General features: G+C 41.2%; 2 protein-coding genes across 3 annotated transcripts; both read left to right on the top strand.

Moving 5' to 3' along the window:
* Positions 1 to 38: 38 nt before the first annotated feature.
* Positions 39 to 10,427, top strand: LOC124070898 (clathrin interactor 1-like). The gene is made up of 12 exons (XM_046411230.1): positions 39 to 259; positions 3,671 to 3,775; positions 3,974 to 4,070; positions 4,387 to 4,495; positions 4,872 to 5,042; positions 5,706 to 5,874; positions 6,167 to 6,383; positions 6,475 to 6,556; positions 6,680 to 6,757; positions 7,404 to 7,720; positions 7,877 to 8,060; positions 8,229 to 10,427. Exons 1-12 carry the CDS (start codon positions 219 to 221, stop codon positions 8,633 to 8,635), a joined length of 1,977 nt encoding a protein of 658 aa, XP_046267186.1. The 5' UTR covers positions 39 to 218; the 3' UTR covers positions 8,636 to 10,427.
* A 1,862-nt stretch (positions 10,428 to 12,289) lies between these two features.
* tcerg1b (transcription elongation regulator 1b (CA150)) lies at positions 12,290 to 24,983 on the top strand. Of its 2 annotated transcripts, XM_046410430.1 has the most exons (21): positions 12,290 to 12,421; positions 13,552 to 13,792; positions 14,522 to 14,674; positions 15,035 to 15,323; positions 15,413 to 15,655; positions 16,926 to 16,985; positions 18,139 to 18,339; positions 18,563 to 18,669; positions 18,953 to 19,041; positions 19,155 to 19,315; positions 19,540 to 19,621; positions 19,810 to 19,945; positions 20,244 to 20,333; positions 20,464 to 20,582; positions 21,108 to 21,258; positions 21,520 to 21,684; positions 22,473 to 22,655; positions 22,799 to 22,978; positions 23,106 to 23,189; positions 23,791 to 23,891; positions 24,201 to 24,983. In XM_046410430.1, the coding sequence occupies exons 1-21, from the start codon at positions 12,375 to 12,377 to the stop codon at positions 24,400 to 24,402; spliced, it is 3,084 nt and encodes a 1,027-aa protein (XP_046266386.1). In that variant the 5' UTR covers positions 12,290 to 12,374; the 3' UTR covers positions 24,403 to 24,983. The 2 variants fall into 2 exon arrangements, with proteins under 2 accessions (XP_046266386.1, XP_046266387.1); XM_046410431.1 differs by lacking the exon at positions 16,926 to 16,985.
* The last annotated feature ends 56 nt before the right edge of the window (positions 24,984 to 25,039 follow it).

Here is a 25,039-nt window from a genome sequence, read left to right as displayed (position 1 = left end):
ATACGGCTCCGTCCGAGCGCGGGCACATCGTGACGTAGGCAGAGGACGACGTTTCCGTAGCAACTGGGACCGGTCCGTTAACCGCAGCGGCTGCTGTACCAACGGAACTCACAGTAGGGGATTGTCGTCGGTAACCGGATACCACCTCTGTCTTGTGGGACCTCGAGACACGGGGCCGGTGTAGTATCGAGGCGGCGAGCCCGCAGTTTCGTGCGGATATGCTAAATATGTGGAAAGTCAGAGAGCTGGTGGACAAAGCGTGAGTACCGAGGCGCAGGTGGAGCTGCTTGTATTAGCTAAACCGCTAAGTGGCTTCCAAGCTAACCGGCTAGCTAGGCGGCTTTAGCCGAGCAGCATCAGCAGCTTTTTATCGCTGACAGTGGCGAGGATACGGGCTGTGACGTCACGGTGATAGCCCCTCAGCTGGTAGCTCCGACTAGCTGGCTAGCTGCCAATCTTCAACCTTGTGGCATAAATCGAAATGCGTGTTTTATTGTAACATACCCCATTGTATATTTTCCCACACTGGATCAGGTCATAAAAAATACAAGGTTACAAGCTCGTAAATTCATTTGTTTCCGATCCGTAACGAAAGCTATTGTGTTAGCTAATTCCGCTAGCATTGCTAAGCCCAGGTCGGCTGTGTGTACTGTCTCTGTTAATGCTTCTGCAGAATCACGCCCAGTCCCACCCTAGTGATGCCCGCTACCCCTACTACGCGTTCATTTATCATTGTGTTCCAACTAAAAAGCTAAGCATTAATGGTGATATGGTTTGTCGGTAGATAATTGCCTGTGGAAAGTAAATTTCCTGCCAACTAGCTACTGGCCATGTCTCACAGGGTTTCACAGCGATACACCGGTCTAGCGAGGCCCAAGCCCCCATGGTTCCGAGCACAGCTTGTTTGCCAAACAGTTCATGTTGTAGTAGCTAATGCTGGTGTTGCTGCCTACTATGTCGTGTTGTTTCTTTGAACACTAAACAAGGCATGCTTCTTTGGCATGTTTGTCTTTGTGATATCTATTGTTGTATGATGTGTGAATATAATGTGCAATATGATTTATATGGTCATTTTACTGTAACCCAGGAGAAGGAAGGACTAACAACAGCTGCTCGTCTTATTCCAAGCGGCAGACAGAATTATATGAATAACTTTGCTGAGTAAATTGCAAACCCACAACAATGTGGAGGATACAGTGATGCAAAAGGGCTTGTTCCTGGTTTCACCTAGCAAAGTTATTTGAGATAGCTAAATAAACCTGCTTCTTGGAACAGGCCCTTTTATTTAATAACTAGAGGTAAAGCACATTTGATGAGGATTATGTCACTATCTGAAGGCTAGTTTTGTGGTTTAAATTGCTTTACACATCATGTTTCATAGAGCAGCAGTAACACTGTTACATTAAAGGAAGTAAAAAGCTGATGTAATCACAGTAGGCTCAGTTCAAACTAATCTCAAGCAGTCATCTCACAGTTTCCTATGGGAATAGCTTGATATTTCATTCTCTATTCCAGTATGGCAGCTTTGACTCTGCAATTACATTATAAATCAGATTTTTTACGGGACAGATAACGCCTAAGTTGTTATTATGTAGCTTGTGTTGTATTATTTATTTATATGTATATTTATTTATTTTTTGATATAAGAATGTGCTTTGACCAGTAATAGACTGATATTGACTACAGATCATTGCATCTTGATGTGACCAGTGCTTCAGGCTGCACTGGTCTTTTTCTGTTTTTGAGTTTAGTTGCTTATACGTGTTAGTTCAGTTCAACGTCCTGGGATAAGTTATTTTTTTAGTAGGTTTTTTATAGAGTTTGTATCTATTATTTTATTAAAAGTTCAATTAATTGTACACGCCTGTTATCAGAATGCAGTTTGTGCCTACAGTAATGTTGATGAACCAAATTAAGTCTTATTATTGGTCACTTCATGAGGTACATCTGTAAAATCTAAGGCAAGTGAGTACAGCAGCTCAGCCATAAATGCTACCTTCACAAAGATAATATTATTAAGTTTTGATTCACACTGTCAGAGAGGCATTAGTTTAACTGTGTTTTTATTATTGAGATTGTAGTTTGTAGTGGTGTTAAACCCGTCATTACATTTTTCACCTCATTTACAAAAATGACAGTGAAGAACAGAACATTAGTACAGTTTTACAGTTGTACAGTTAGTACATGCATGCAACATGGACTATTGTTGCATTAACACCTCTCAGAAAGTTTGAACTATGTTTTTGGTTTTTTTTTTCAAACTTAACACATTCAAATTCTTCCTGCAACCCACTATCTCATTTTAATACATTGCTCTGTTCTTTGATTGTTATGTGTATTCTTATTTCTTGCAACTGTTGTGATTTTTTTACTGTGTTTTTGTGCAAGAGGCGGTTAATTAAAAGTCAGAGGTTTCATCTCCCTTTTGGTTATTAATCTGCATTTGCATTTTGATAGCAAACAAACAAGGTTAAAGTGAACAGTTTAGTGTGCTTGTGCCACATGAAAGCACAAAAAATAGATAGAATAAAGTAGCATAAAGGAGAGATAAGTGAAGAGACAGAAGAAAGGTGATAAGAGGAGAGAATATATCAAAACAGAGCAGACAGAGAGCTCGTGAAAGCTTTAGATGGAGTAATCGACACCAGCTCCCATCAGCTGTTGGTTGTGCCTGACTTGGCACGATGAATACACTCTTTTATTGATCTGCCTCAACAGAGCTGGCGTTGGCCTTGCTTTTCCTGCAGATCAAGAGTTATGCTATCATGGAACTCTCACTGTCTGTTTCTGTCTTATCTGCTGACACTAATATAGTCAAAGGTAGCTTCTGTAATGTAACTCTTTTTTTAGCTACCAGGGTGGTATAGCTCAGAGGGACAGGGAGGAAAAGGTGAGAAAAGACTTCTCAGAAATAAAGAAGTGATGAATAGATGATAAGGATTGGAAATTGTGAAGGGAAGGAGATAGAAATTTGAAAAAATGCCAGTTGACGGAGTGTGAGATGAGAGGGTGAATGAGGAGTAGATAAGATAGAATCCTGTCGGAGTGGAAAGGAAGAGATTTATTTCAAGCTGCACTTCTTTGGTCGTGTTTTTTGCCGGTAGTCTGTAGAGAAAGCCAGAGGAAGCCGACAGTGCTCATGGGGAGGTTTGACTGTGTTTACCTTGCAGTTTTACACACACACTCACAAAGATGGATATACACACCCTGCTCACCTCATTTTGCCTCTGTGTGCATTTGTGCACACATGCATTCCTGTCCTCTGAAGTGCAGTGGTCAGACCGTAAGCTTTTAGGAAGCAGTCATTCATTATTTATTGAGTGAAGATTCTCCTTGTTTTACTTGACTTCATTGTGTGTATGACACATGCATGAATATAGCCATTGTAATAACCCTGTTTTCCACAGTTTTTCTAAACTTGTGTGTATGTGTGCGTGTGTGTTGCATGAGTGAGACGTTTAATATTTGCACAAAACTGAGAAGTGTCACAGAACATTTGTTGATTTGAACATTTCCATTTTGCAGCAAGGCTGACTGGCAGTAATAAAAATAGTGTTCACAGTAAGTGGACAGAGACCAAGAAAGGAAAGCCACACCTTTCTTTTCAGTGTTTGAAATGTTTATGGTATTCCAAATATTTTAAGGTTGGAATATGTGTTTGTGTCAACAGCACCAACGTGGTGATGAACTACTCAGAAATCGAGTCCAAGGTGAGAGAGGCCACCAATGACGACCCCTGGGGACCCTCCGGACAACTTATGGGAGAAATAGCCAAGTATGTGTAACAGATACATACACATGGTTACTGTATATGCAAGTAAATGGATACACATCATCACTCAGGTGGCAGATAGTAAGCAGATAGTAGACAAGTAAGACCAGTATTCCACAGACTGTTCACTAGACTTGATTCTGCTGTAGTTTACCTACATCGGTTATCGTTGCACTGTAATATGTTTGATTGTGTGTACAGATCTACCTTTATGTATGAGCAATTTCCAGAGGTAATGAACATGCTGTGGACCAGGATGCTGAAAGACAATAAAAAGAACTGGAGACGAGTATACAAGGTACATTTGCACTCTGGTTTGCGGGTGTGTCTGTGTTGTATGTGCTCTGCTGCTGATTTCTATATTGTGAAGCGCACTGATTTCAGAAGCAGCAGTGTATGTATCAGTTTGATTTTGCATTACTGAGGAAGGTTCTTGATTCCTTGCTTAGATCAGAGCAGGACATCTCTACTACGTTATTGTCCACATCACCATATGTGGTATATAGATTATTTCTTAATGAGCAATGCTGACTACATGCCACAGTGGTTAACTATCTGATCATGTCTGTCGTTTCATCCTTTGCTTTCTCTTTTTCCCCATCTCCTTCTGCAAGGCTTTACTGCTGCTGGCCTATCTCATTAGGAATGGATCTGAAAGAGTCGTCACCAGTTCCCGAGAGCACATCTATGACCTGCGATCTCTAGAAAACTACCACTTCATTGGTGAGTGTCTAAATAAAAATGGGCTACTGGTTAACTTTTAACTTGTTTTTCCTTTTTGCTTTTAAGTAAATTTAAGAGATCTTGTGTACAAATTAGATGTTATCAGAAAGATCATTGAGTGAATGAATGAATATAATATGCTGAGTAAAATTTCATGCCAGTTCTTCAGTTTGATTTTGTTAATTCTTGTGCATGAGTAGAAATTTTGGAAACAAAGACACCTTGCGATTGACCAGCATCAGTGGCACTAGATTAATGGTTAGGGTGTCACCAGAATATCTGCCACGATGAATGTCAAGACAGTCTGGCCAGTAGTCCTTTTGTTTTTAAGTTTCTGTCTTTGTATTTGTGTGTTTGTATGCTTGTGTTTTTCCAGATGAGAATGGTAAAGATCAGGGCATCAATGTACGTCAGAAGGTGAAGGAGATGGTGGAGTTTGTCCAGGATGACGACAGACTGAGAGAGGAGAGGAAGAAAGCCAAGAAAAACAAAGATAAATATATTGGAGTCTCCTCTGACAGTATGGGAGGAGGAAGCGTTAAGAACTGTTAGTAATTCACTACGTTTTCTTTGACAGCAGTCAGGTTTGGGTTAAAATGACGACACAGCTTTCCAAAACTATATCAGAATCAGAATAAGAATTTCTTTATTTATCCCTGAAGGGAAATTCTATTTGTACAGACATTGCACTTGCAGTTTTCCCAACCAAGACAGAAAGTGAAAGATATAAAATAGGATAAAAAAACAAGATAAGTATAGATCTAAAAATATAGGTATTTAAATGACTTTGGAGGAAAGATACCGTATAAAGATATCATATAAAGCAAGCATGAGCCTTTTTTTTAATGCTTCTTAAAACTTAAACCTGAACTGCTTGTACAAACACAGAGTTTTGAATATTGTATTATTAGTTAGTTAATTTATTACTTTAGTCATCTCTTAGTCTGTAAATGTCTAAAGCTTAAAACAAAACAAAACAAAAAAGGATAAACAATGTAATAAGTAATTAATCAAACAATTATGGATTAAATTTATGGCAAGTGATTTGTTGTTTCAACTTTGGATTAAGGCTTCTATTGATCCAGTAAAGTAAACATTTAGACTGCTTTGCAGATGTTCCTTGTCCCATTACTCATCCAACCCTAAGCCCACTGAAATGCCTTCAGTGAGGTAGCTCTGTAGATCAATTTTCTTGTTTTTGTCCTTCCAGCTAATGAGTTGGATCGAAATAAGTGGGATGAGGACTGGGATAAAAGCAGAGGAGCTTTCCCCTTTAGTGAGAAGCTTGGAGAGATCAGTGACAAGATAGGCAGCACCATCGATGACACACTCAGCAAGTTCAGGAAGAAGGAAAGAGATGATTCACCCGACAGAATCAGGTAAATGTTGTCCAAGATGGAAATTGACTGATGATGTATACTAAAGTTGCTGCATGCTTCCTTGGTTACACATAGTTTTATTATTATTGCAATAGCCAATTTGGCTTCCTTTTTAAACTCTGAATCATTCAACAAAAATTAAATAATGATTCTTCTTAGTCTCCCTGTCACACGTTGAAAATCTTTAAATTGCATAACCAAATGGTCACGGATAATTTCAAAGCAACAAAACAGTCAATAGCAAGATCTCCTGAGTGCTGCATCTCAAATGTCCTTCATCTGGTTGCCATAGTGACAACGAGGAGGACAGAGCATCGAGAAACGGTAGGCAAGAAACCCTTGAGTTCAAAGATGAGGAAGAAACTGTCACAACAAAGAGCATCCATATCACACAAGCAACAGAAACCACAACCACCACCACACGGAAACGCAGTGGAGCAACAAGCAGTAAGACGCTGGACCTGGGTGCTGCAGCTCACTACACTGGAGATAAGAGCCCAGAGGAGAAGGTACTCACACCAACATTCATGCTTTTGCAAATGTGAGACATTTTCAACAGTGCACTTTAATCTCCATATCTCTCTCTACTTCTGCCTTTAGTCATCAGTCAAGCAGTCCTCCAGTAGTGGTATAGCAGACCTGCTAGTGATTGACCCCTCGTCTAGTCAGGGCACTACAGCAGGTAACTGCAAAGCTTTGCACACACACAGATATTGAAAAAATGTCGGCCTTGATGGTTGTTTTTTAAAATTTACATATGTTGTGTACATGTCGTGTCACTATTTGTGTGTGCTTGTCCATCCAGGTGGAAGTTCAGACCTCATTGGTGGGTTTGCTGACTTCTCCTCTCCTGCAGCCTCTGCCAGTCTCCCCACCTCCACTGGTAAGCTTATTTTCGCCTCTCTCAGGTCCTCTTCTAGTAATCTTAACCTGTAGTAAAGTTCATTTGGCCAAGGTAAAAGATGACATTGCTGCGTTTTAGTTGTGGTCTGGTTATTAGGACCATCTTTATACAGGCAGACAGGTAAAGTCATTGACTGGACAAATCCACCATATGTTCTAGATAATGATGAGCAGGTTTAAATAGGTCAAAAAGACCTGTCTTTCAGGGGATATCACTTGGGATAATTGCTTTTCATTGTCTGATTCATCAGTACAATAGTAGTTTAAAAAAACATGGAAAAAACTGTAGCAGATTTTACTTGGAAACATAAGAAGACCCTCTTTTCAAGGGGTGACAGTCCAGTTGTATGGTCCACACCAGTTATCAGCTGACTTTAACTATCCAGGAAAATCCATCAACTTTTTAACTAAACCATACAGGTTATGTATGAAAACCCTCTTAGGTACTGGAATGTTCTCTGTTAGAAAATGTTTGCACACTTTCCACCATGACAAAAATAAAAAACAAGTTGAGATTTTTTATATGTGAATGTAAATTTGTAGTGAAGGAGTGAGGCATTTCCTGCCAAAAACCAAGATGAATGTTACAGTGCCAACTAAACATAATCACACTCTCTTGTGGCCAGCTGCTCCATCATCCAATGGAAATGGAGAATTTGGAGACTGGAATGCCTTCTCAGCCAATCCACCTGCTTCATCAAGCTCCGGTGCCTCCCAGCCTGTCACTGACCTGTTTGGGAGCGTCCAGGCAACCACTGCCTCTAATCCCACCCCCATTCCACCATCTGCCGAGCTCTTTGACCTGATGGGTGGAGTTAACCATCAACTAACCAATCCACATACAACACTGAGTGCCTCTCAGAGCATGACTTTCTCTCTGGGGGGAGCAATGCCAGGGCCACCTGGTTCTATGACAAACATGCCTCTTTCTCGCTCCCAACAGGTTTGTCTTAAGTTGTTGTAAACAATGAATTCCACTGGAAGATTGTGTGTTACATTGTTTGATTAATAGTTTAAATAATAAACACTTTCACTCTTTACATATGTCTAATTTTGGTGTATTTATCAAGTTGTAAAATGTTTGTTTAATTTATTTTAGAGCTTAGGAGGTATGACATCTCAGCAGCCCATAGGACAACAGCAGAAGGTTGGTGTTGGAGTTCAAGGATCTTTAGGGTCGACCTGGTCCGACCCCTCCGTCAACATTAGTCTGGATTTCCTATCAGCAGGCCTCAACCCCACTAAGACACCACCCACACTCAACAATATCATCCAGCAACAAGGTATTATGTTCCATACTGTGATTCATTTTAATTTTTCATTGTACATTGTTTAGATTAGACTGGCACTGTAATTGAGAACAATTACCAGGCTGTTCATTATAAGCTTTCATAAGCCAAGTAGTAAAACATAGTGGATTAACTCCTTCCTGCCCATGTGTGTCTGTGCAGGGGTGCCTCCCGTCAACCTTTTGGCCCAGAACTTTGGAGGTCTGAACCTGAGCTCCCCACCTCACGTGGCATCCATTAGACCACCAGCCAATCCCATGATGGCAGGCAATACCATGACGATGGGCATGCCTGCATCGATATCAACTGGCATGCCTGCTTCCTTGGCGGGGAGTATGCCCCCTTCAATGACCACGGGTACCATGGGAATGGGCGGAATTCCTGTCAACCAAGGCATGATGGGAATGAACATGAGCATGAATATGGGCATGGCCACTCCTGTGATGATGGGTAGTATGGCTGGCATGGGAGTGCCGGGAGTAGGGATGGGCCTGACACACTCCATCACCCCAGCCATGGTTCCACCCAAACAAGATGCCTTCGCTAACTTTGGCAGTTTTGGGAAATGAAGGATTGCAATACTGTATGTGTGCACGCGTGTGTGTGTGTGTGTGTGAGAGAGAGAGAGAGAGAGAATGCTTGTCTGACATTATGAGAGTATAAAACACTGAAGGACTGCTGTACTTGAAGACAACCTTGCATGTTTCTCTTTTTGCTTCTGTTCTCTTTGGCGAGCTGGCACCAGTGATAGTTCACCATGATCTTAAAGGAAGGCAAGAGCGCACACTGGTGCCCCTCACCCACTGGTACTTTGATGCGTGAAATGATGTCACACATAGAGGACACCGCAAGCACAGGGATGGTGTCAATCCACAACCACTCATCATTACTTTACTGTAGGGAAAGGATCCTCACTTGACCAGTTTTTATAGACAAACTACAGGGTCATGCAACATCATAAAAACAAAAAGTCACAGCAAAAAGTTTTTCTCCTGTGACTGTACAGAGAATTGTGTCAGTCATGCTGACTTAAATGAAAGCAGCACTGCTGCCTTAATTCTGCATTGTAGCCTGAGATTTATTTTATATTATTTAAACGATATTCAATTGCAAACGTTAAGCCATTACATTATTGCCATGGGATGGCTTGTTTTCCTACGCTCCCTGTGCACATAGTCTTAACAGTTAACATACCTAGAGTATACTGAATATATACTCTAGTCCTACAGCAGAGGGCAGGATTGGGTGTATGCGATGAGGTAACTCAATGGTTGTACTTGAGCCATAATAGTGTGTAGAATTGCATAATACACCCTTTTCCCAGTGTCTCCCCTCTCCTCTTACTATCAGGCTTGAAGCAGTTCACAAGCACTCAGTGTACACTAGAAAACCTGATATTTAAAAGACAACTTGAGTGAAGCCTTGAACTACTCAGAACAAAGGTCCCTAAAATACTGTGGGACACTTAATATTACAAAAATCAGATACTGTTTAAAGTGATACTTGTCCTATACTTTCAATTTTTACTAAACTAAAATACCGGTACTATTCACTGATATTTTTCTCTTTATTTCTGACCCACATAGATCTATTCTGTCTGTTATATATTTGCATACATACACTGTATGGACAGAAGTAGAGACTAATGGTTTGGGTTTTTTTTTAAAGAGTATTTCCAGCTGGTGGTGGGAAAAGAGGGCAAACGATAGTCAACATCTACATGATTGAACATCAATCACAACAATCCTCTAAACTTCTTCCATGTTTAAGATGGTGGCACAACCCCAGATATTTGGAACAATGCAGCAATGTACCTTTAATTACAAAGTGTTTTTACCAGAAAACGTTTTGCACCCTGCACCATTTAACCACTACCTTACATGGATTAAATACATTTGAGGATTTCTTTTTTCATTAAGTTTGAATAAATGATTTCTGTGGCTTGCAAAGACCAGTCTATAGGGCTTTGGGGGTCTTGAGCGAAGTGTATGTGTGAGAAAAGAGTGAATGAGTGTGTGTGACTTTGTGTGTGGGTATAGTTTTCTCTGTTTGATGTGCAAACACAGCTAAGCAGAGCCTCCTGTCATTTTCTGAGGCACTGCACTCCAAATGACCAAATCTTTATTTTGTTACTCTCAGAAGGATGATTCCATAGCAATTAGTTTCATATTTTATTAGTTTACTTGTAAAGTTATGTTCATATGAGAGAGCTACTGATATCATAATTTAGCTGATGGGAATCATGTTTTTGTTTTGGGTTGTTTTTGGGTTGTTTTTTTTTTTCAGTACGGCTCGTTTCATTTGATTGCACTCTATATTTTCTGTACTTCATCTTACATTAAACTACATTATAACAAGAAATATTCAGTTTCATTTGTTTTTCCAAATGTAGGCTTGTTTGTCTTCATGGTCTTACTGTTATGATTGCATGACATTTGATGCTGAAGAGGGCTGTAGTAGCTACCACTGAGGACATGTCCTCTAGTTTTTCTGGGAATTTGAAGATTTTAGCAAACTTGAGGTTGCATTCTGTAATTAATTTATGTATCATTTATAGGTTTATTTCATTACTTTTTTTATTCATTAAAATTTGAAAACTTTTAAACCAACAAATTAAGAAAATGTATAATTTTCCCACCAGATTTGGCCTTGTAAAATCATGTCTGGAAATTGTACACAGTTATATACAAACAATATGCCGTAAGCACTAATCAGTAACTAAATAAAAATGCTTTTGGTGTCTGGTAAATATTTTGTGGGGTGGAGATAAGCCAGAACACACTAAAATCATGATGTGATCCTTGTTTCTGTATTGTTGTCCAGTCAATAAATGGCAGCTCGGTCAATGTCATTTTCTACTACCAACTGCAGAGTTAAAAAACCACATCACTAGCTGGAACGTCCTAAAGGATGTGTTGCCAGGGCAAATCCATCAAAATTCAGATGAACCACTGAAACCCAGACCAAAGCCAAAATTACAGAGACGGTCCTAACGATGGACAGCCACCCTCTCGAAAGAAAACAAGACCCAGTTGCTCAAGGCAGAAGCACGGGTCAGCATCCAGGTACCAGAGATCACATGCAACTGCTTGACAGAACCGGAAATGGTACCAGGACTTTGGAAAACTACATAACCTCCCTCGAATCATCCAGTGGGCCAGTACTCTGTGGCCACATTCAACTCTAGGTTAGTGAAACATTTCAGCAACCAGTGTGGTAGAACTGGTTTATTTCCATCAGTGGTCTTTCCACAGTCCATGTAATAAATTGATTCTAACATAGATTATAATTAATGTTCATTTTTAAATTGGTAATTTTACAATCAGCCCACAGTATTATGCAAACAATAACACTTTCTTTAAGCGAGTGTTAGGATATAGTTATATAGTTCACAGTTCAATATTTGCTTTAACGCATTCATTGGAGAATTTTCTAATTTACTTACTGTGTGCTGATATCGGATTTTTGTGCAGATACCCAAATATCTGCAGCTCCATCCTGGAAGTGAAGAGCTGCCACAGCAGTCACCTCCAGAGGGACAAGACCACCCTGGCTGCCCTCGCAAAGGTGCATCATTCATCTGACGTCAGTCATGAACTCTTCACTGACTCCGCTACAACATCAGAGAGCCTTGAGCAGTGTGATATGATATTGTCAGCCGGCAGCCGCTTTCAGGCAACAGCAAAATGGCATATAGGTGCAAAGATGATGTTGGTGTTGTTGGACTTCTCTAGAAGACAAGGCAATACTGGCATTGATATTTACCAGGATTTACATTTGATTTTATGGTCAAATAAATAAAATGTTCTGTTACTGTATCTGTTAGTTTGCTTTTATGAGGAGATGTAAGTAATGAGATGTTCATGTGTAATTCCTCTGCAGCAGAAGGTGTGCACTGACTCCAGTGTGGAGTTCATTATATTTATCTATTTAACAGCCTGTTTATAAGCTGTTTAGATAGATAGATAGATACCAAGGGAAATTTGTCCAGAAGGCTATCTATGTAATGTAATAATTTAGTAATTTCTTCAAAGGTTCACTTGGAGTGAAGGATGAATTGATTAGAATTTTGAGGTTCCAGTGTCAAAGAACAACTTATTTTCAATAACTGCATACTAACTGAACAAAGACCTCAAGGAAAAATTGGACGCAAGCGGACCAATGAACGCTTGGCCAAACCTCGGTGAGAAAACCATTATCCAATAAGAACTTGGACTAGACTATGACTGAAATCATGGTTTAGCGAATAGAAAAACTAGAAATCACTTAGGGGCGGTTCCAGGAAGAGAGTGGTTACATTTTCCTGTAATGGCGGACCAGGCAGAGAGCGAGACTATCGGATTCAGCGAAAACAGGTCAGATAATAGCAAACAATGTGTTAAAATGAGTTGTACAATCAAGCATACGCTTAGATTTTATATTAAGTTGGTCGGCGCTGTTTTTCGTCAAGAGGCTATGATGAATACTGGCATTAGTTTAATGTAGCCACGCTAGCTAAATAGCTTTTAGCTAACTAGCCCGTGTTGCCAAGCGGCTCGTCTGGGCTCCGCTCGTGGCACGCGGTAAACACAAGCAGTCAGATCAAACACAGCCAGATGTTCCCCTCTTTCACCTATTGGCCTTCCTCACCAGGCCCAGAGTTTGTGTTAAGACACAGCTCTTTTATTAAGTTTTCTGTGAAGAAATGTTAATGTTATATAGTCAGCTAGCTAAGCTGCGCTACGTTCATTGGTAGGCAGGGGCACAATATTTCGCCCATTCTGTGTTTTGAATGGACTGGCTCTCTCTTCATTAAGACGAGACGAGATTCACTGATTGAGATTGACTTGAATGAGTTTTATTTATAATCAATTATAACATGTACGTGTACGCGGCCAATACAGTATCACCATGAAGAGCTCAATAGTGGAGAAATAAACCGTTCAGAGCTGGCACCCATAGAGTCCTTTGCAGCGATATCATCACGTCGGCGTTATTGCATCTTCAAGAACGTCTTTCTGCAGCGAAATGGTTACACGCAGATAAGAGTACAACGTTTCTGTAATAATCTTCTAAACGATCTCACCTTTCACTGTATTTTCCTGCAACGTCAAAGTTTAGGACAGTCTGTCTGGATCGCATGTAGGAACGTTACAACACAACGTCGTTTTTGCATGACTTGCAACATACGGATGTCGGTATTCTTATATTGTGCGATTGTTTCAGATAACAGTATTGAGTAAGTAACTATTCCAGTGTTGTCCCCGAGCGATTTTTAAATTCCCCAAGAATGACAAATGAAACAGACACCTTAAATGTAACTTCATATTACCATACAGATGCCAGCGTCCTTAGTATTAGAATTACCTGCAGTTTTGTACAACGGTTTGAGAGCAAATTAGTATGTTAGTATTGATCAAAGTGGCAATCAATGTTTTTTATTAATGCTACTTAGTAATCTGCCATAAAACACTGGTTGTAACTTGATGTTATTTGTGTTTGCTAGAATGGTGCAGCAGGCAGTGCGTTTCCGCGGTCCTGCTCCTGCACCTGCGCCTGCACCTGCACCTGCCCAGACAGTGTTACGAGGCCCACCGCCGCTCCTTAGGCCACCGCCCCCTCCTTTTGGGATGATGAGGGGACCCCCACCACGGCCTCCATTTGCACGTCCGCCCTTTGACCCAAACATGCCACCAATACCACCACCAGGAGGCATGCCACCACCCATGGGTCCTCCCCATCTACAGGTGACTGTTTCCCATTTTATAGGACATGAATGTTTTTCTTTATGGAAGTGTAGGCCTGAACTAATTTATCTTTGCCTGCAGTAATATCCTACGCAGCATTTATAGAGAGATATACAAAGACTAAAATGGATATTGATGAGTGAACCATCTGTTCAAAAGAGGCACTCCACTAACCACATATCAACATCACCACACCAGGTCAGAAAATTCAGTCGTGACTTAACATAATGCATGTTGTGTGCAAGCGTCTCCATTGTCAAGTCAAAAGAAAATATTATAAGCCTTTGGAGCGTGAGTTTAGAGAGTTTCCTTTATCAGTAGGCCAGTTCAAATTGAATTGGTTCATTATTTATCATATTTCTGTTTCAAGGTTCATTCTGAGTGTGAGTTAATTAGTGAATGTAATGTCCTTCATTCTCTGAGTCAGACAAGCGGTATGATTAGGCATCTCAACAGCATTTTTTTGACAGGAAAGCATGTGTAACAATCAATCGATCTGGAGCGATGCAAATTGAAAACATTGATTCATATCATCTTCTTTAAGGCATGTCTTTCTGGCTACTGGCTAAATGGTCAACTGTTTATTTGACTGGCCAATTTTATATAACCAGTGAAGACATATTTTGTTGAAGGAGGGATTGCTGTTATTGGGTATATAGTCATTCATAGTCATAGTCCTTACTGTCCAAAATTTAAATGTCTTTATGCTGCCTTTATCTTTTGCTGCAGAGACCTCCGTTCCTTCCCCCTCCAATGGGGAACCTACCGCCTCCTCCAGGGATGCTTTTTCCTCCTGGGATGCCTCCCATTCCTGCGTCTGGAACCCCTGCACTCAACCCTGCAGAAGAGATCTGGGTAGAGAACAAAACGGCAGAGGGGAAGGTGAACTGGAAGTCATATTTAAGCACATAGCAAGGTCCCTATACTGGTTCATACAGTCTGGAAAACATGGAGAATTAATTAAATAATTTTTGCAGTTTTGAAAAAGTATGTGCTGACGCACAGAACCTGGTTAAAGGTTAAATCAGTTTTAACATTGATCTGGACTGGATTGGGCTTGCATTCTAGAATAAGTATTTTAGATGCAATCTTCCTTACTAAATATTAATATAAAGCAATCAGACTGAATATCACAATATAAAAATTCATTGGTGTAGATGATAAATATCACTTTGTTGCCTGGTTACATATTCTGGTTACTCTTTGCCCTAAGCAACTGCTGTTTTTGTTAATCATCCACAGGCATACTACTACAACGCCAGGACCAGAGAGTCATCGTGGAGTAAACCAGATGGCGTGAAGATCATCCAGCAGTCCGAGCTCAACCCTCTACTTGTAGCGGGGGCTGGGGCTGCAGGGACGGGTGCAAGTGCAGGGGTGACTGCAGCTGCCAGCTCAAGCAGTGTCAACACTACAGCAAGCACAGCAGCAGCAGACTCCCCTACTCAGGCGCCATCCACAACCCCTTCCCGCACACTCACCTCCAGCCCAGACTCCACCACCACCCTCTCTCCCTCTGTGACTATTGCAGGTAAGTGCACAATCTCCATAAAACACAAACAAACACACGTGCAAAAGTTAAACTAAAACCCCCCTTTCTGTCTTTTTGTTTCCCAAAAGCCACTGTTGTAGCAGACCTAAACCCTGTTGCAACTGTGACCTCAACTGTTGCTGTGTCTCCAGTCACTGTGGTAACTGTTTCCACGGTGCCATCACCTGTTACAGCAGTGCAGACAGTGCCTCTGCTACCTGCAGCTCTGCCTCACAGTGTGGCACAGCCCACCGCGGCCATACCTGCCTTCCCGCCTGTCATGGTGCCACCTTTCAGGGTGCCCTTGCCAGGCATGCACATCCCTCTGCCAGGTAGGAACCTCAAATTAAGAGGAATAAACTAACAGGCCATATGTCTAACTGCTAGCACTTTGCAGCAAACCAGCTGTAGTTGTTGTTGTTTTTAATTAATTTATAAATATAAAATGAGAGGGACTATATGAGAGTAAATTTGCTTCCCATGTAACAGGTAGAGCAACAACAGTTTTTTTTTTTTTTAATTTAGCTGGTTTTATGTTTATGCCCTGGTAATTACTGTTAGGAGATTACCACTGGAAAGGGTTCGTGCAAGAATAGGAACATTTGTACAATACTTTGGACTCATAAATTAGTATAAAATAAGTTAGTGTTTTTATTACATGTAGTTTTAACATCTCCAGCAGTTTTAGCTCTCTAGCTGATTGAGTTATGCTGATGCTAATAGGCTACTGTAGAAATGCTTTGTGATAGCTGACACTGGCTTTACAGTCTCTGTGAAAACTGACTCGGCATAATGGGTACATATTTCATAACAATGAAAAATGGACCAATGGACTCCAATGCCCCACACTCACAGATCATACATGTGAATGCCATGAGTGTCTGTAAAAGACTTCTCACTAGATGCCTTATTGTCGTGGACATCTGCTAAGATTAGTCAGCACAGATTTTACAGGCCACACAAGTCTTGCCCAGTGTCTTAAATTTAAATGTAAGCTAATGTAAATGCTCCTGTTAGTCCCCTGTGTTTACTTTCAAGGTTTTCTGTGTTGCTTTTCTTTTCTCCTCTGTTGCGTGTCTTATTTTATTCTTTCCCTTTTCTCTCTGTCTCTCATTTTGACATAAACTGGTCGAAAAAGTTCATTGGGGTAGTTAATTTTCTCAGTTTATTGTTTTTTGGTACTTTTTGGGAGAAGGGGGTTGTAAGTGAAGAATGAGATGGAGCTGGGATGAGGTTAGGGCTGGTGGTTACGCAGCTGACAAGACTGAGAGCTTCCTGACTGATGTTTAGATTTGTGGTTCCAACATAATGCATTCACTCTTTGATGAGATGCTTTTTTCAGAAACTTCACTTTCCTTTTATCGCAATTGTTAATATACCAATGGCCTCCAAATGAATCCTAGTTTTTAAGCCCCTTTGGTCTTTCCTTACATCTCTAAATCGTGAGTGACGGTTGTAACATAACGATGGTACACAATCCAAAATTTGGATGTGTGTTTGTCTGAGTGGGGCCACACACACAAACTCTTACACACCATAGTAGTTGATGTCTAGTGTCCTGCTGTGTTCAACCAGATGCTTGCTTGTCCGTTGTTCTTGCAGGTGTAGCAATGATGCAGATAGTAGGTGCACCCTGTGTAAAGGCAGGCCCCAGCGCCAACGGTAAACACCCAGCCGCTCGCCTCTCAGATCCACAGTAGATGGCATGGTAGTGAATGATGTCTACATGAGTCATATGTTTATATATGAGAACCCTCAAACAGTGGCATGGTGGTGAATGCTGTCAACATAATCCATCCGGTGTACAGTAGTGAAATTTTTTCCATTCCAAAGACAGAAGCACTACATAAAGCTCAATTGTTTTTAACAACTCATTTGTAATTATATTTACAAGACTTAACATTTTTGTATTTACTCTGGATTTAAAACTCAGAGCTGCAAAGCATATGTCACATGCATCATTTCATCACCAGCATATTTTTCTAAATGTTTGTTTTACTTGAAAAGTGTAGTTTCTAGCATATCCTTGTTTATCTTGCTGCAAGCATTAGTGTTCGGCTTTCACTAGATGATGAATGCACTTTGCTCGTGCGTTGTCCTCAGGAACTGTCAGGTCAAATTTATGACTTAATTGTTTTGCCTCGATTAAATGGGAGAACATTAGAAAATCTACATCTCTATTTGTTAAAATTGTTGGGCCACGTGGTTGATTGTTAGGATCAGTCATTTTCAGGTGTGTGGTTGGTGAGTGTAGCTGGGACAGAGAACATCTCTGTTAGCATAGTTCCCATCACACTAGCCGCTGTTGTCCCGTAGTGATTCAGCAGTATAGCAGTTAGGGCTTCATGTTGTGGTCATGTGGTTGTCTGCTTTCGTGGCATGGTTGTGTGTGTGTATATGGGCACTGTTTTGTTTGTTTGTTTGTTTGTGTGTGGCCGGTGTTTGTTGTCAGTCAGTTATGTTTTTTGAATTCATCCTTGGACTCGATCGGACTTGACTTTTTATTCACACACTCATCTAACAGTCAACTCCACTAGGTGACTAGGCAAGTACTTGCAGGGACAGCCCTTTACAAGTTGCAGTGAATTCTGTTCTGCCTGTGGAGCTCTCTGTTTTTCTTTGGTTTTACTAACACGTGTTTGATTACCACAGAGCAGCCTGGGGAATCGCACAACGTACATTTTATTTTTAATAGATGTATAAGAAAAGGGCCTTTTCTAGACTACAATCCACTGCAACTACTATTAGTGGTTCAGACAGCAAGATGAGCCTCGACCAATCACGGCCTGTCGCTTTCCTCTCTGACTGATGACAGGCATGCTTCCTGGCATGGGCCCGCCTTTAGTTTCCATGATGCATCCGCAGCTGGCTCTCTCAGCAGCTCCTGCCTCCATGGCTGGATCATTACAGCTCCCTGAGTGGTCAGAGTACAAAACAGCTGATGGGAAAACGTACTACTACAACAACCGAACACTGGAATCCACCTGGGAGAAACCGCATGCCCTGCTGGAAAAAGGTAGGCTTTCCAACAGATATGTTAAGATGGTCCACTGGACATGGAGTGGTTTTCAGCAGCACCAGCTTCAAAAGCTTCACCCACTTGAAGCTTGCCCTTTACAAAGCATTTATTGAAACCGAACATGAAACCAGAAATAATTGCATTTGCTGAGCTGCGCTACACCACTTTTACTTACCTCACGGTGTGTTTGTGTATGCCTTTTTTCTCCTTCTGTCCTCAGAAAAAGAAGCAGAAAAGCTCAAGGAGCGTCTGGCTCAGGCAGAAGCAGAGGCGATGGAGATGGAGGATGAGGAGAACAAAACAGAAAACACTAATAATGAAAAGGAGGTATGTGAGGACTTAAATTACCTGTTTAAAAGAGATAAAAAAAAACCCCACGTTTTCTCTATCTCAAATTTTCAGAAGTGCTTTGTTGCTCTGACCATAATTAAGTACTGCACTGTGTAAGTGTGTTGTGAAATGGTTACATTTTTTTTATTTACATTTTTGGTTTTGCAAATTAATCATTTAAAAAAAGAAGAGAATATGAAGAAGATAAGATGTAGTTTCACAGTATGAATTTAACAGTGATGGAGAGAACTGATTTCTCTCTCTCTCTTTCTCTCTGAAGGAGCCAAAAGAAGAAGAGATGACAGAGGAGGAAAAGGCAGCTCAGAAAGCCAGACCTATAGCCACCAACCCCATCCCTGGCACGCCATGGTATGTACACCGCATCACAGCATCTCTCTGCTCCTCTTTACCACAATAAATCTTGCATACACATGACACATGCAACAATCTTGCATGTATATGCGTCTACTAATTCATATTAGGTGTGTGGTATGGACGGGTGATGATCGCGTGTTCTTCTACAACCCAACTACGCGGTTGTCCATGTGGGATCGGCCTGAGGAGCTGGTTGGTAGAGCTGATGTTGACAAACACATCCAGGAGCCACCGCACAAGAGGGGCCTGGAGGATGGCAAGAAGACAGGTGTGGACAAACACATATTCAGAATCAGAATTCCTTTATTTATCCCAGAGGGGAAATTCTTTAAATTAACATGCAGTCAGTGATTATGACATTGAACAGAGTAAATTTGATTAGCATGAATAATGAGTGTCAGTGCAGTGTCAGTACTTGTCTCAAAACAAGTAGCCAGAATAACACAAGTGCTGCTATCAGTGTGTAATATTTGTGTATGTGTTTGCACATAGTTGTCAATAAGGAGGAGCTAGAATTAGCCATTGCTACTGAAGAGAATCAGGATGAAGAACCAACCAAAGCCAAAAAGAGGAAGTAAGTGATGCTTTTCCCTCCTCATTTAATGTTTCATTACTACAAAAGTTCAGGGAGTCCTGTTATCCCTCTGGAAATATCTGAATTAGCTTTGGGAAGCACTTTCTTGTTTCTCTTCCTTTTTTCTGATTTGTCTCTGTTCTCATTCCTGATTTTCTCCACCTCTTGTGACTTCTGTGGTGTCACAGGAAAGAGGACGTGAAGGAAGCGGACTCTGAGAAGGAAGCAGCGATGGAGGCAGAACTCAGAGCTGCCAGAGAACGAGCTATAGTGCCTCTAGAGTCCCGGATGACCCAGTTCAGAGAAATGCTGCTGGAGAGAGGGGTAACACAAGCTTTATGTCAAAGTTACTACATGATTTAACACAGTTTGTCAATGGTTTGTTTGCAGACTGTTCGTCACAGGACTCAGCTTTTAAACAGCACAAACCTGTCCATTCCTGAAGGTTTTTATGTGTGTTATTCCTTGTTGCCTTGTCACATAACTTCTTCAGTGTCCTTGCTCAGTGCTGAGATTAAACTCTCATGGACAAAATTGTAAAAATTTTGTGAAATTAATGAGTTGTGTTTCAGGTTAATATTAGTTGTTTGTCTAATGCCAGTATTGTCTGTTTTACATGTAGGTGTCTGCATTCTCAACTTGGGACAAAGAGCTTCATAAGATTGTGTTTGATCCACGTTACCTTCTGCTCAACCCAAAGGAGAGGAAACAGGTTCAGTTGCTCACACGTTTCTGTCTTCCTCACTGTTATACTGTTGCACATCCTCATGTTCTCACTGCCATATGCTGGCCATATTTTTTTTTTAATCCCAGTCTTTGTTTTGTGATCATGACCACTTTAGGTGTTTGATCAGTACGTGAAGACGCGAGCAGAGGAAGAGAGGAAGGAGAAGAAGAACAAGCTGATGCAGGCCAAAGACGAGTTTAGGAGGATGATGGAGGAGGCAAAGCTCACACCTAGGTAAAGGGACATGCCAGCCACAGCGTTTCCCCATACATCCAGTTATTTGTGATGGCCTACTACAAAATCAACATTAACAGCCAGATATTCATTTTCTATTTATGGTGCCGTGTTCCCCTCTTGTTTTCTCACATATTGTGTATTTCCCCACACAACGACTTCACTTGGGTGGCACACCCAGGTGTATTAACAGCCACTGAAGTACCTCTGATGATCCTTTTTAGCAGTTTTCACCTTTTTATCCACCTGAGGCAACAATGCCATCTGTGGTTGAGTCCAGAGTGAACATGAAAAGTGAAAGGAAAAGCAAGTTAAGCAAATTAAACTAGTTTGTGAGTAAACACCAAAATGGAGAATTAAGTATAAAATAATAAAATAAGCTATATGTTAGAAAGGGTGATGGAGGAGGCGAAGCACTATTTTTTTATTATTTTTTTTTCTTGTTGTGCTGAAGAGATAATCTCACAAAATAATTATAACTGTAATGTATGTATGTTTGTTTGTTTTGTTTTTGAATCTTTTCAGAACAACGTTTAGTGAATTTGCAGTGAAGCATGGCCGGGACCCGCGATTTAAGACCATAGAGAAGATGAAGGACCGGGAGGCCATCTTCATGGAATTTATCACCGCTATGAGGAAAAGAGAGAAAGAGGACTCCAAGTCCAGAGGAGAGAAGGTATCACTCACTCACTCAACCCAGATATCAATATACAGCATCTCTCCCTCTCTCTCTGTACAACAAGAGTGTGGTGTGTGTTTTTCCAGCTTCAGGAAGACAACTGACCACAAGTCAGGACTTCTTTAGTCTTTCATTGACCTGCTGATGTGCTTTTGATCAAGTTACTGGATTTCCACCATCTGCAGGGTCCAGCAGTCTTGTTGACCATGGATTCTGGACAGATTTCTTATAATTTTGGTGTACGTGTTTTGCTTTCAGGTAAAACAAGACTTCTTTGATCTCCTAAGTGATCAGCACATAGAGGGAGGCCAGCGGTGGAGCAAAGTGAAAGAGAGGCTAGAAACTGACCCACGATACAAGGCTGTGGAGAGCTCTGCTCTCAGAGAAGAGCTTTTCAAACAGTATATGGAAAAACAAGCCAAGGTAGGAGCAGCTCTCAGGATGGAAAATCATGACTTCACTGTGTATGTGCCAGTGATATCTGATCAATATTAACTGAACTTTGCTTTTTACTTTTGGACATGCATGGGTATAAATTATGTATGGTGCAAGTCAGATGGATAATTTATCAATTGAACATCCATGCAGTCAGTCTTTTTCCCTGTTTGATCGTTTTTCTTCTTAAGTATCTTTCTATTGTGAGTGTGTGCATATGTTAAAAACATGGCCAGTACTGCTTTCTACAAATATCATATTGGCCCAAATTTAAGACACTACTAACAGCCGATTAATAATTCTTTTGAAACGGAAAGAGTGTCTCATACAGAGGGTGTGGCTTCATGTGTTCTTTGTAGCCTGATTGTTATTAGGATAGCGAGTTTCTTCTTGTTTATTTATGGTAGGTCTTTTTGAGTTATCCAGCCCCAAAAGTGGTTATGAAGCCCAGTTCAACCGGCAGCTTATGTAATGTGTTTTATTACCATGGAGGCCATAAATTCCTCATAAGTAAAAATGAGTCAACACGTCTCCCGATGTTGACCACAGACGGAGAGTGTGAGAGTATGTAACTAAAAGACAATCTGCACACTTATAGTATTCTTTAATGGAAGTATTTAATGTTTAACATTTTACTTATTATCAAGATTGTCCAAAATGCTTGATTTCTTTGCATATTTTCAAACCGTTGGTGTGACGGTTGAGATTTACGACTGCTGTTTTCCAGCATAGTCTTCAATGTGAACATCACAGACTGTGTGTGTCATCTTCCACAGAGCGTGGACATAGAGAAGGAGCGGGAACTGGAGCGGCAGGCTCGCATCGAGGCCAGTCTCAGAGAGAGGGAGCGGGAGGTGCAGAAGGCCCGATCAGAACAGACCAAAGAGATCGACCGAGAAAGAGAGCAGCACAAGAGGGAGGAGGCCATCCAGCATTTCAAAGCTCTCATGTCTGACATGGTGAGATCAACTGCAGCTCTGGTTTTGTTTTTTCCCTTGAAACAAAGTTATCATATTGGAATTTTCATCAGTCAGTTATTTATTTGCTTCATCACTTGTCACACTGAATTTAAAGGGTTTATTCATTGCTTTTCATTGCTCAGGTACGGTCTTCAGATGCAACGTGGTCAGACACTCGCCGCAACTTGCGGAAAGACCATCGCTGGGAGTCGGCATCACTGCTAGAGAGAGAGGAGAAGGAGAAGCTGTTCAACGAACACGTAGAGGCACTGGCCAAGAAGAAAAAAGAACATTTCAGACAGTTACTGGACGAGACCAGCATGGTAATAATGTTGTCTCTGTTTGCTTATCTCTTCAGCACTCGTGGGAAAGCACACTTGGCTCGGTTCAGTTTGATCCCCGATAAATTCGATAAGCTTATGGACTGACTGTTCTTTGTTTGGGTTTTAGATCACACTGACAACTACATGGAAGGAGGTGAAGAAGGTTATCAAGGAGGACCCTCGCTGTATTAAGTTCTCTTCCAGTGACAGAGTAAGACTTTTAATGGGTAACCTCCCATCTACGTCACATTATTTTGTTCCTATAATGACAAAACGCTAAAGAGTAAGTCACTTTCTAACAATAGTTTACTGGATGTTTGTGAATCTGGTGAGTCTCTGTTAGGCAGGGCAGATCAACAAAACAGTCTTGGAAAAAAAAACAAGTCTAGCAACTCATGACTACATGTGTGTTTGTTCCCTGAACTGAGACAGCTTGGTCAAAATGACAGCAGTTTCATCCTTTCCCTCTTATTTTTAAAATCTGTTTCTAGCTTAATACAGTCACTGTTCTTTTTCAAAACCTCAGCTCAGGCACAAACAGTCTTGGCCTTAAGGAACATCTGTATGTTAGTCCAGATCTTTAGTACCAGCTGATCAAGCTAATCAAAAACTACAGCTAATATGACTCAACTCGGTGGTCTAATGGGGAAGATCTGCTGGCTTCTTTTCACAGTAGCCAAACCTCATTGTTGGATTAATCAAGGGGATGGTTGATATTTTTATAACTGCCTTAAAGGTAATATGGTGTGAGGTTAAATAGGCCGTGTCCATTCTGTCTGACGTTTGGTGCCTGGTCTGATCTGTGTTTGTAGAAGAGACAGCGGGAGTTTGAAGACTACATCAAAGACAAGTACATCACAGCCAAAGCTGACTTCAGAACCCTGCTGAAGGAGACAAAGTTCATCACATACAGGTCTGTACACTCACTTTCACACACCAGATAGATGTTAATCAAAGCAAGTGTCACTTTTTCTTACATTTATGTTTTAATATAAATAGCAGCCCAAAAATATTAGAAGTTCTACCCTGTTAAACAACAAAAGTATCTCCACTTGTCACAGTCTAATGTTTTTTTCACTGCTTTAGATCCAGTGTATTTTTCCCACTATATTAAACAGATCAAGCAGATTCCAGCCTCGAGTGCAAAGTTGAAGGTTTTCATAGTGTCATCCATACTGCTTCTGACTTCCCTCCGTTTGTCTCACATCCTCCCTTCGCTCAGGTCAAGAAAGCTCATCCAGGAGTCAGAGCAGCATCTAAAAGATGTGGAGAAGATCCTTCAGAATGATAAGCGGTACCTTGTTCTGGAGTGTGTCCCCGAGGAGCGCCGTAAGCTCATCATGTTCTACATTGAAGACCTAGACCGCCGTGGTCCACCGCCTCCTCCCACTGCCTCTGAACCCTCCCGACGCTCTACCAAGTGACCAATTGCATCATTTTCTCGGCCGGTGCCCTACTCCTCTTTGCCCTCCCTTTGGCCAGAGCATGACCTCCCCCAACACCCCCTGAACCCCCACCCTCCAGGCCTACAGCTGGCCTCGCAGTGTTATTGCTGGGGGTCATGTTGCTTAGAGATGTACCATAGAGATGAACGGTTGAGGTCTCTGTGTTATGTCGCCTCTTAGCCCTGAGATAGCCTACTTTTAAGGCAACAGCGGGGAATAGAGGTTACCTGATCTAAAGGTGACCCTTGACCCCTCCCCTCTGACTGACCACATTAGAGGGAGAGGGATAGTGATAAGGCTGGTGCCCGAGCAGCCACAGAGATGTAAGATAGCTGATTTACATGAAGATGAGTGTGTGAGAATGTGTGTGTGTGTTTGGTGCGTAAGTGAGTGTGTGTGTGTGCACATGTGTCTGAGGCGTCCTTAAGCCTTACTGCTCCACTGTGCCAGTCATTGTTTCAGCGGCTCAGTGTGAATGTTAGTTTCAGCTCAGTGGTTTACTCCGATGTCGCAGAAGTTTCTCTGTTGAATGAATAAAAGCAACTTCCACTGTTTTTCAATATGTCGTCCTGTGAATTTTTTTAACATCTCACATAAACGCTTATGTGAATATTGC

The sequence above is a fragment of the Scatophagus argus genome, chromosome 14, assembly GCF_020382885.2.
Source record: "Scatophagus argus isolate fScaArg1 chromosome 14, fScaArg1.pri, whole genome shotgun sequence".
In the NCBI taxonomy this organism is placed as follows: Eukaryota; Metazoa; Chordata; class Actinopteri; family Scatophagidae; genus Scatophagus; species Scatophagus argus.
This window is presented reverse-complemented; position numbering and strand designations above follow the sequence as displayed.